We start from the raw sequence: 11,840 nt of genomic DNA, 5'->3' as shown, positions 1-11,840 counted from the left end.
TACTCTGAGAGTTTTATTATTTATGACAAAACCCCTTCAGTGGGCTAGACACAGAAGATGTCATGCTGGACACAGTCCACCTGGTTTAAGGCCTCACGTGATTGCCTGTGCGAGAGAGAGAGATTGTGTGTGTGTGTGTGTGCTGCTTTGATACTGGTTCCTCTCCGTGTGTGTGTGCGTGCGTGCCAAAGCAGACCAGGCTAAGATCTCCCTGCAGTTTCATCTGTTACTGTTTTGCTTGGCTCTGACAGCATGAGAGTGGATCCAGAGCAATAGCACTGTCAGACTAACCCTAATACACAAATCAAACACACACATTCTCTCTCGCCCTCTCACATTGGTTTATGTCTCTTATCCATTGCTGGCTGTGTATCTTTCACTTCTTCCTCCCTTCCTCCCTCCTGCTTGCGTTTATCTTCTGTTCCCTCTCTCGGACGTGCACGTTGCAGAACAAGCACCTCAGGAGCGAACGCACACACACGAGCGCCTTTGTCTCCTGTTTTGGTGGTCTTATCAAGGCCACTGCCTAATGTTCTGTGACTGACTAACAAACCCATCTTCCCCCAAAACACACACATGCGTGCAAACACACACACACAGACACACACGCTGCTACTGGATGGATAAAGGAGACTGTTCTCTCACATACACAGCTCTTCACTATTGTACACACTTGAAACGGGCTGATCACATGTGAACTGCCTCCTAGGAATATGGGTCTTATTCCTGTATGTCTGTGTGTGTGAAAGGTTGACGAGCCCTGAACAGCCGGTCAAGTCCAAGTTCCTGACGCTGGGCTCCAGGTTCCGCTACAGCGGCCGCACGCAGGCTCAGACGCGGCAAGCCAGCGCACTCATCCACCGCTCTCCACCTGACTTCCAGAGAACGTCTAGCAAGCGCAGCGCTCGCAGTCTGGATGGAGGTAACACCACCCCACCCCACTGCGTGCGCGCGTGTGTTACAGCCACCCGTACGTTTTCACAGCCTGAGGGCACAATCTCCTCACGTCTCTCCATACAGCACATCTGCTTCTCTTGGTGCTCTTCTTCCTACACATACATACACACAGGTGCCTGAGTCTGCAGTTTCAAGTTGTTGTTGCAGGAGATTTTTTTTAGCCCAGCTGCAGCGTATTTGGTGTTCGTGTTTCAGCATTTTCAAAGTCAGACCGTGTTTGTGTGTGTCTATCTCTCTTGAGAGGGGCGAGAAAGCGAGGGAATGTGCGTGTGTACATGGACGTGGTAAATGAAAAGAGCCATCTGTTTCCTGCGCCTGGCCCGAGAGACGGTGACGGAGGGGTAGAGGGACAGAGGAGTGTGGGATGACGGGGGTTTCTGTGGAGTTCTGCTCCGGGGCGGCGCGTCTGGGCTGGCGGGGTTCGTGAGTGTGAAGGTAGACGTACTGTAGGACTCCTCTGCTACTGCAGAGTGATTTTAAGGTCATGCCATTGTGCAGTAATGAACAGCCTAGCTGGGTCAGACTGAGAGCGACTGTCCGCCACAGTGTCTGCTGTAGCCGGTCTAACCGCTACAGCCCACGCCATCGTGCTGTCATCTTTTGGTGTGAGTGTGTTCTCATGCTCTCACTCTACAGCAGCTGTACTACACATGCTGGACGCTGAGGCTCTTGGTCCCGATGAACTCCCCCTTCCTCCTCACTCTCTTCCGGTCCTGTGCTCTCAGTCCCTATCCCACAGCGGCCCCTAGTGGAGGCTCAGAGAAGAGCCCCGTGGGCCCCCCTCCTCAGCTGGGGTTTACTGGCCTGAAACAACTGCGTGAAGACCAATCGGTGACGTCCGTTGTAACCGCCCAAGTGGGACTCTTTTAGTGCTGCTGCTTAAATTAGCCGGTGCGATGCAAAATGAAATTATGCAAATGGTGATTCAAATGAGATGATATTTTATTTCGAGCTCGCTCGTTTTTGTTTGTTTTAAGACCATCACCCATGTTTTCCCTGTTTTCCTTATGGTGGCTGAGCTCAGGGCTGACGGACTCTTGAACATGTCGAGCTGAGCCTCTTGCAGCCTCTGACCTCGCCGTGTTCCTCTGTGCTGCAGCTCCAGTGGTGAGCGTGAGTGACCACACCCACCCTCTGGTCTCCACCCACGCTGCGGGGCCTGGCGAGAATGGCCGCGACTCTGCCCTGGAGCTCTATTCTGATTCCAAGGTGAGGAAGACTAACCACGCTTTTCCACCCCCATTCTCTTGCACAGCTCGGAAAAAAAAAAAAAAAAGTCGTGGAATGAACCTTTAATTATTGATGAATTAACCTTTAATTCCCTCTTTTCTCAAGGCTTGTTTTAAAGTTTTCTTGCTATATAGTTTTTTCTTCTCAAGCAGTTGCGTTTTGTCTCGTTTAAGTGACACTGGCACTAACGCGACGTTGCGGTGACTGAGACCCCTGCGGCCTTTCACATATGCCCCATTGTTTATTGTCCAAGTGAGACCGTGTGCGGGCCGGCGCCTGTGATGAATCCGAACAGCGAGGCGGTTCTGGCCCGGCCACCCGTCTTCCACTGGACAAAGGGCCCGGAGAGAGAACTGGCGCTGGGGGGGGGGGGGGCTTGGGGGGTGAGTTTGGTGAGGGCAGGGGACCAGGACAGCCCTTCCCTTCTGCCTCCGATCAAAGAAAACCTAGCTGTGTGTGTTCTCTCTCTCTCTTTCTCTCTCTCTTTTTCTAGCACTTGCATGCTCGCTCTCCCTCTCGCTCACATAAATCTGCAAAAGAAAACACTGTTAAAGGAGACAGAACCGGCTTTGATTGATGTGTAGTTCTCCAGTAGTTACTGATTTTAAAGTTCATCAGTGCAGACTGACTTGAGCCCAAACACACCGTAACCGTCTTTGACGTTTTAGCTGTCCGTGCCAAAACATTTTTTCTTTGGACTCCCGACAGCACTTTAAATTCCGTGGGCACTGGGCAGAGTGCTTGCTTTGTGATTTCGCTGTGTGCAATGCCGGTAATATATAAAGTTCTCTGTGTTCAGCAGGTCTCCGAGCAGTGGCTTACGTACCAAAGTTTTCGCTGCGTTTGCATACGCATCAGCACTTCAACGCTTCTTTAATACTGCTTGCTTAGATAAAGCTGAGGTCATTTAGATGGGACACGGTTGTCGCTATGTGACGGGGAAGCAGTCGTTTCTGACAGTACCTTCGTTTGCTTCATATCGTCACCGATTTAAATAAACGCTGTATTGGATAACATTTGTTTACTGGCCCACGGCTGGTGCTGCTGATCTGGTAGTGGGGGACTGTAAGCTTAAGTGTGGGTCATGCACAGAGATAATGCCTCATAGGTGTAATAATTATATACACGCACACACACTCTTATACACATTGTACCCCTAGTTGTTCTAATGTCTCAGATGTAATAATTATATATACACACGCGTGCACACATTGCACCCTTAGTTTTTGGCACTGTTGATCACTCCTTTCTTAACCCCCCCCCATAATCCTCTCTGCTGCACTGCGACCTATGACCTTAAACTGTCTCACTGACTAACGTGTTTTTCTCTCTTCTCTTTTCCTGGCCACTCCTCCTTCCTCTACTGTTGTTTTTCTTTGTCATGCACATCTCTCCCCCCCCCCCACTCTTTTGTTCTTATGCGTTCTGACGCCTTTGCTTCTGTTTGCTCATCCCTGCATGGCCTTCACGTGGGTACATGGGTTGTCACGGTTACTACGGGCTCCTTCAGTCTCTCTTTATGTTCCCGTTCTCTCCTTCCTGCTCCTCCCTCTCCTCCCTTGCCCCAACCCTCGACACCATCTCCGAACTCGACGTCCCGTCCGACGTCTCCGAGGACGACCGCCCCGACCTCCCCCTCCACCCTGAGCCCGAGGCGTTGCCAGGCGCGACCGACACCCCCGCTGAGCCTGCCGACGAGGACGAGCCCGCCGTGCCCTCTGTGCCGCAGGCCTCCCCCGCGGCTGCGGTCAGGCTCGGCTCCTCGGCACCGCCGGGCCGGTACGGGTCCCGGGGCGAGCGCGCCGCTCTGCGTCGCGGCCTGCCCCTCTCCTCCCCCTCACTGCTGCCCTCCTTCTTCCTCGTGTTCGCCGTCTTTCTCTCTGCCTGCCACTCGGTGGCGCTGTCCCTGATTCTGGCACTGCCCCTGGCTGTGTCGCTGTGCTACCTGGAGCCCAAGGCGCACACCCGCTTCCGGGTGGCTGCGGTCGCTGCGGACACGACCTCTCAGGAGGAGATTTGTGACCCCGCTGCCTAAAACAGCCTGTTGCCCTCACTTGCGTAAACCCTCCTTCCTGCTGCTATTGCCCTTGAGTTGCTGGTTTTCTATCCCCTTTGTTCTCTCCCTCTCTTTTCTGGCCCCGCCCCCTCCTGCTCAGCCTGGGTCCCAGTATTCCAGCCGCGGGCCCCGAGGACGCAGGCTGCTCTCACTACTGTGCACACGCTGGCTTGTGCACCTTATTTAGGGCCCTAAACCTATGCTGTAATCCCTTTGTAATCAGCTGAAGTTATCAATGATTTATTCTTTCTAAATAAGAGCACAGGCGGACTGTCGCGTGCAAGCCCACTTGGTTTTGGGTGGTGGTTTTTTTGTTTTGTTTTGTTTTTTTTTCCCCTCTGTAGTCTCAGACCCAGTCTCAGCAGAGGGGACAGAACTGCACGTGCACAGAAAACTGCGTCACCGCGCCTAAACAACGAATCTGCACATCCGCCACGTTATCCCGCCCCGTGACCGGCCAATCCCTGAGCTCAGGGGCTTCTCTCCCGCCCCCCGCTCCTCATGGCTTAGCATGTTTACTGCGCAGTCATCGAGGAAGCAGGCCTTCCCATCATCCATTTCACCTTTTCTTTTCCCTCCTTGACGATTCGTCCATTATTCCACCAATCAGAGTCCACAGGTGGAGGAAGGGGCGGAGCCTGGCAAGGGAGCAGCTACTGCAGTTCCTGCTGAGCCTGCCTCGGAGGTCTGCCAACTTTCTCCGTTTGCACTCAAACGAAAAGACTTTCCAAGACTTTTGTAAATGTTTCATACTAACTCTTACTTTTTCTCCCCCTCCAATCACGCTAACAGACCTGGAAAGCTGCGGACGATTCCTCTGAATTAAAGGTTAATTAATATAATTGCTGAATGATATAATTTTCATGGGTCCATTCAGTTTGATGTGATTTGCATATAGTGTCAGATAGAAATTGGCAGAGTGTTTGCATCCTTTCTTGTTTTGATTATTTGGGCCTTTTGATTTTTTTTTTGATTTTTTTTTAATCACTTATTTATTGTGTGTTCACTGCTTCACTGTGATATGAGTGATGCAATTACAGAAATGGGCTCAACCTGTCCAAACCGTCACTAATCAAACACGTTAAGCGTTATGTCATGTTTATCCAGCCATTGACACGTGTCCTTGCTTTCATTTGGAAATCCTCTGGAGTCTGGAGGTTCTGATCCGGATGGTTTGGACAGGCCTGGAACGTGGGTTCCCCCCATCTCTCTCTTTTTTTGCCTGTGGCCGTTTTCCGCCATTCTCACGCTGAAGGGTTTCTTTATTCCTCTTTATTTTCGTTTTGCTTTTTTTGATTTGACATGTGTGTGTGTGTGTGTGTTCTGATTCTGCAGAGGGAGCCGAGAGTGCAGGGGGAGAATATTTATGTCAGACATAGCAAACTAATGCTGGAGGTTGGTATCGCCACGGCAACGACTGTACACAACAGTAGCAAAACAAACCTAAGAATAACCAATCAGAATGGCTCTCAGGGCCTGGGTCTGTTTTCTGTACCGCTGGCCTGCCCTTCACTCTCCTTCTGGTAGGCTGTGGGGGGGGGTGTACATGGCCTGCTATGATGTGTCTGTGTGTGTTACTGCATGTACCGCTGATTTTTGTTGGCCGTATGCTTGAAGTATCAAATTACAGTTATGTGGATTGTAGTTTTGTTTATATCAAATTTGTTGTTGTTGTTTTGTTTTGCACTTTTTAATAATAAGACTAATATGGTTTCCCTAACCAGACCAGATTGGGTTTTCTGCTTTGGATGCTCTGGGTAATTTATGTTCTGAACATATGTGTTTGGTTTAAAGACTAAACTTTACTGACCCCGGGGATGAATCTGCTCTGTGTGCGCGCGCACACACATATATACACACACACACACACACACACACACACACACACACGCGCACGTGCTAGCTGTTCCCTGTGTCTAGGGAAAAAAATGATAAGTGAGCTCCCTCCATCACTGAGTGATCTCCGTCTGTTATTGTCATCAGCTGAACTGACACAGGGCTTCAGCAGTAGGTTTGCAGGACAGGTGTGTGTGTGTGTGCGTGTGTTACACACCAAGGTGTTGTAGTGCTGCGACACTACGGTAGTAAAGACAAAAAACCTGTAAGCCTTGTCTCACTGCTGCGCACATGCATCCTCCAGCACCCCTGGACGGAGTATTTCCCCTCAACACAAGGCTGTTGGATTTTCTCAGCTGGAAGCAGAATCACTTGGTGGTGGGAGATATTTTATTCAAATGGGCAGAAGAGCGTGCTTTAATTGGCACCCCCATTGCTATGGCGTCCGTTGGCCCGTGCTCATTCTATTTATAGGCGTTGTGAGCTGGGGAAGCCTTCATTGCTCTGGGTTCCCAAACCCTACGCACACGCACCCTGCTCTGCTGATTCTGCAGATGGAGCTCTCCTCCGTGCCTGTCCCACACTCCCCTCCGCTTCCTGTACACCAGCAGTGAGGCTTGGCATACACTACACCATGACTGTGGATGTTTCAAACTAATGCCCTGGATGTTGGTACCCTCCCCCCCCCCATTCCTGGATGTTGATCCCCCCCCCACTCCTGGATGTTGGTCCTTTCCCTGCCCCCCCACTCCCTGTATGTTCCTCCTTGCCCCTCCCCTACTACTTGTATGTTGGTCTCTCCCTGAATATTGCTCCCTGCCCCTCCTCCCTTCTGAATGTTGGTTCCTCCTCCCCCACTCCCTGTATGTTGGTCCCTCTCTCCATTCTCCCCCTGGGTGCTGTGGTGCTAGGACCTGGATAAGACTCAGGAGGAGGTTTTGAGGCATCAGGCTAGCGTTAGCGAGCTAAAGCGCAGTTTTATGGAGGCGGCCCCAGAGCCTCGGCCTGATCAGTGGGATAAGCGCCTGACGGGCAGTCCTGCTACCAGCCTGCATCTGCAGGCCCATGGGGTATGTGTGCTTGTACACCGGGATCCAGGCTGCTACACCTGCATGCCGCTCACTCGCGCGCTCTCTCTCTCTTGCTCTCTCTCTCTCACGCTCACTCTCTTGTTCTGTCTGTTGCTCTGCCTGTCTTTTGTTCACCACCTGCTGACATAGTTGTAAAATTGGTCTCGGCTCAACAGGAAAATAAGTCCAGACTTTCTCCAAAACCTTTTTTTGTTGTTGTTCTTCTGTGAGCACCGCAATGATCTGATTGGTTACTTGATTCTCCTCGGGGCGAATCATAACAGTCCAATTGGTCCTTTGGTTTCTGAGAGTCGTGCTGAATCTCCTGCTGTTTTCCTGATTGTCTGAGCTTTGTGCTGATTTTTTTTTTTGTTTGTTTGTTTTTGTTTTTTTCTTGCTTTATTCTCATGTGATTGCATATTTTTGCTGTAAATATTTTTTTACTTTCACATTTACTTGTTCTAATTTTTCTGTGCTGTATTCTTCCCTGTTGCTTTTTCGACAGTGATATTTACTGCCTGGTCATATAGTGTGTGTGGGGGTGTGTGGGGGTGTGGTCCTTCCTCACCGTGGCCTGGAAGCACCAGTATGATCCAGTCACTTCTCTGTGCACTCTGCCCTCTAGGAGGCCCTTTCTCTCCTCCATCTCCCTCTGTTTCCTTACGAGGACTCTTCACTCTTTGCCCCTGTGCTTTGGATCTCAGGATGCCAGTCCAATGCCCATTAGCTGTCTGCCCTATCTGTGTGTGTGTGTGTGTGTGTGTACACGTACGTACGTACCTTTTTTTGTTCTTATTCCTTTTCTTAATTTCACTCTCCATGTTTACGCTTTGGCGTATCTTTCATGTGTTCATGCGGCTTTCCCCATGTTTAGAAACAGCTTCGTAGACACGTGTCCTCCTATCTCCTGTTCTCTTTAGTTTCTCTATAGTTTTTTTTTTTTTTTTTTTTTACAGGAGTGTAAACAGATAAAACGCCACTTAATCCCTTAATCTGATTTATTCGGTTCCCGGCACTGTGGTCCATGGTGTTGTGGGTGGGCGTGGCTGGGCCAGGGTCATTTTGGGAGTGAGACCTGTCCAGACTAGTGTCACACATTTAAAAATACACTGTGAGCAGTCTAACCCAAAACAACCAACCAACCAACCCCTTTGTTGCTGCAGATGGGGTTTGAGCACATTGGGCTCGCAATGTGAACGTTTAGAAAGGTTACGGCCACTGTCTCTCTGCCTGCGTGTTTTTGTTCTGCCTGATGGATGCACTTTACTCCCTTTCACTCTCTCTCATTCCCTCACACTGTCTGTCTTTTCTTTCTGTGTGTCTGTCTGTCTGTCTCTCTCTCTCTCTCTCCCTCCCCTGACTCTTCTTCACCCCTCCCTCTTTGTTACTGTATAACCCTGTAGAGTTTAGAAGAGGAGCTCACCTCTCTGTTTTTGAGTAAAGCCTGTTTCTCTGGTCTGATGGACCCCTGCAGTACCTCTGTGGCTCCACCAGAGAGCACACTTGCAGCAGTCTCCGAGGTGCTCTCCGCTAAGGCCTAAACTTTTCCACTCATCTTCACCTTCTCTCTCTCTCGCTCTCTTTCTGTGTAGTGACTAACTGCTTGATTTCCTTTTTTTTCTCCAAGCAGAAGTTCATGTCCAGATCTGGTATGATTATTTATCTGTCATCCAGACCATTTTGGTTGGTATTCATTCTGGAATCATTGGTGCACATTATCCCTTTTTTCATTTTTGTTTTATTTGTTGGGCACCCCCACCCCCCCGAGATGGGATTTCACATCAGCCCCGTGTGCAGGAGCCTGCTAAATTCAGCCTAGTTATAATGAGCCTGAGACTGCTGTCTGTGTACTGGGCTACAGCCAGAGAGGTTTAGGTTTCAGTTTATAAACCTTGAAAAATATTTAAATGAATCAGACTGGCCATAAACTTCATATGTAAATGTTTAGACTGAATATCCTCTGCTTTGTTATTGCTCTCTCGTGTGTGTGTGTGTGTGTGTGTGTGTGTGTGTGTATAAATGCCTTTACTAGTTTCCTGCTGTGTGCCAGAGTGCAATTCGGTGCCTTTTCTGCTCCTCTGTTACCTTAACTCTCCGTATACTGGCTTTTTCACTGTGCTGTGTGTGTGTGTGTGTGTGTGTGTGTGTGTGTGTGTGTGTGTGTGTGTGTGTGTGTGTGTGTGTGTGTGTGTGTGTGTGTGTGTGTGTGTGTGTGCGCGCGCCCTTGTGCCCTTTTACCAGGAAGTGTTTGAGTGACGGTTGCCTATGGTTACCTTTTATGTTCCGCAGAAAAGCCCCACCCGCCTCGAGAGTGCCCTGTCTGACAGCAGAGACATCAGCAAGGTGGTGCCAGCCTCGCTCAGTCTAACACTGACCTAACCCCTCCCCCCCCCCCCCACAGACCCAGCCTCACACCTAACACCAGTACTTCTCATTCCAGCGCAGACGCCCACCAGTTCCACCATCTGCTCGCGCTCTCTCTCTCTCTTGTTCATCTACACATCTATAAATTCATTTGTTCTTCCATCTGTCGTTTTCATCTCATTCCTCATTAGTTCTGCTGTGTTGCTTGTGTGTATTTTTTTTCATACAGTCACTGTCTTGGTCTTAATTTAAAGTTTGTTGTGGTGGTGTGTGTTTTTTTTTCTGTGTGTGTGTGTAGTCCTTTTATGTTTCTTGTTTTCTCTTCACCCTTCCTTTGTTTATTGTTCTGTTGTCCATTGTAGAGCACAGAGGATGATCAGAGTTCAGGGCTTAACGGTCAGCCAGAGGTCATAGAGGTTGTGGAGGAGACAGTTGTTATCGAGGAGGTCGTCAGAGTGGCCAGGCCCCAGAGCTCTGCCCCCGAAACCGCGGCAACGGAGCCAGCCCTCGAGGGGAAGGACGAGGGGAGTGCGTCATCTGACAGTGAGAGCGAAGAGGAAGCGGAGTATCACCCTCAGCTTTCCGGCTCCGCCCACCTCATAAGAGAGGACCCGGAGGAGGAGGAGCAAGAGGTGGGGCTAAACCAGGAGGCCCCGCCCGCTGCGCTAAAGCCATGTATCATCAGAGAGGATGTTACAGACGAGGCTGCCGCTACAGCGGCCAACATGGCAGAGCCAGCAGATGCCCAGCAACAGGAAGGGGAGGTGTTGGTCATACCTGAGAAAGCACCCAATGGCCATACCCATGATAGTGAAGCCCCTCCCACTCTCTTTGATGAAGAGGAGGAGCCAAGCTTTGTCAACGGTGACGTGTCTCATGTGGAAGGGGAGCATGCGCCACAGGTGATCTGTTGCTCGGAGGTAAATGGCCGAAAACCCTGAACTGTGTCTTGCAAAAAAAATAAAATAAAAAAATTGGCCATCTTCACCACTCTGCAGCTCTCTATTCTCCTGCTCCTCCGTCATCCCTTCATCCTGTGGCTGGAGAACAGATCTCTCTCTTTCTCCTTCTCCCTCCTCTTTTTTTTTTTTTTTTGTGCTCCCATTTTTCAGTGAAAGAAACTCCGCGGAGGTAGCAATAAGCTTTAGCGCCAGGTGTTCTGGAGGTAGTGTGCTGGTGCCATCCTGTGGGGCGCCGGGAGGTGCACCAGCGTACACACAGTGGCGAGTGTTTTCCACGGCTAACCCCAACCTTCTGTTCAAACTTCATCCCACCCATCCTATTGTCATCCTTTTTTCTTTTACCTTAGGATTTTCTTTCATTTCATTCATTTGGGCGCACACACACACACACAAAACGTAGAACACGAGTAAGAGTGGGACGTTTGTGTGGTGAAGGGCACTAGCAGAGGTCGTCTCTGGCGTGGTCTGGAGCAGTTGTGTGCTGTGTGTGTGGTACTTTGATACTTGTGCTGCACTTATTGCATGTTTTGTGTTTGTATGTGAGACAAGCGTTTCGGGGGGGGGGTTAAAGTGCATGCGACCCACTTAAGGTGGTTGAGCGAGTGGTCAAGGTGGGTGGGTGGGTGGGTGACGGTTCGTGAGGGGAAAAAATGCTCTTTAACACCTATTTACCCTGGAAAAGCAGCGCTTCTAAAGTGGTTGTAAAGTCACCACCATAGAGGGTGACTGAACAGCTTCCTGTGACGGTCTGCATGCGCAAAGTTAATTTGCATGAGCGTTCTGAAGACTTCAGGTTCGTTTTAGCATTTAGTTTGGTTCCGAGGCATGAAGAATCATTTCTGGTCTGTGTGGGTTTGTTTGGGAGGGGGAGGGGGTTGGGTGAGGGGGGGGGGGGGGGTTTGTGCGTGTGGGGCGGGGCGCGTTGGCGTGCGTCACCAACGGTCTGCCCTCTTTTTCCCAGCCTCCGGTGGTGAAAACGGAAATGGTGACCATTTCAGACACATTTTCTGCTCAGAAGGCGGAGATCACCACTAAGGAGGTGCCTATCGTCCACACGGAAACCAAGACCATCACTTACGAGGCTGCACAGGTACTGCGTGCTCACCAGTGGTCAATCATGACTGCGATATTCCATTCCTGGACGTCTTGGAGCTGTTGCGGTTAGATGGTTAGATGGATTTACAATCCAGTGAGTCTGCTTGTTGTGTTTGTGTGGTGTGTATTGTGTGGTGTTTGGCAGTTGGACGGTAGTGGAGACGTGGAGCCAGGTGTTCTCATGACTGCCCACACCATCACCTCTGAATCTCTGTGCACAACTACAACTACACATATCACCAAGGTAAAACAAACACACACACACACACA

General features: G+C 50.2%; 1 protein-coding gene across 22 annotated transcripts in view; it reads left to right on the top strand.

Annotated features, from left to right (window-relative positions):
• epb41l2 (erythrocyte membrane protein band 4.1 like 2) overlaps positions 1-11,840 on the top strand; it is a 45,771-nt gene that overhangs the window by 31,318 nt on the left and 2,613 nt on the right. For 4 of the 22 annotated variants that reach the window (XM_035529070.1, XM_035529073.1, XM_035529071.1 and 1 more), the window contains exons 12-22: positions 750-922; positions 2,057-2,166; positions 4,854-4,928; positions 5,036-5,071; positions 5,579-5,638; positions 6,991-7,149; positions 8,553-8,669; positions 9,439-9,492; positions 9,876-10,433; positions 11,437-11,565; positions 11,716-11,814. In XM_035529070.1, the coding sequence (XP_035384963.1) occupies positions 750-922; positions 2,057-2,166; positions 4,854-4,928; positions 5,036-5,071; positions 5,579-5,638; positions 6,991-7,149; positions 8,553-8,669; positions 9,439-9,492; positions 9,876-10,433; positions 11,437-11,565; positions 11,716-11,814 (1,570 nt within the window). The remainder of the gene's footprint in view (positions 1-749; positions 923-2,056; positions 2,167-4,853; positions 4,929-5,035; positions 5,072-5,578; positions 5,639-6,990; positions 7,150-8,552; positions 8,670-9,438; positions 9,493-9,875; positions 10,434-11,436; positions 11,566-11,715; positions 11,815-11,840) is intronic. The other 18 variants (XM_035529074.1, XM_035529090.1, XM_035529076.1 and 15 more) reach the window with 16 other exon arrangements.

Source organism: Electrophorus electricus, chromosome 8, assembly GCF_013358815.1.
Source record: "Electrophorus electricus isolate fEleEle1 chromosome 8, fEleEle1.pri, whole genome shotgun sequence".
NCBI classification, from domain to species: domain Eukaryota; kingdom Metazoa; phylum Chordata; class Actinopteri; order Gymnotiformes; family Gymnotidae; genus Electrophorus; species Electrophorus electricus.
This window is presented reverse-complemented; position numbering and strand designations above follow the sequence as displayed.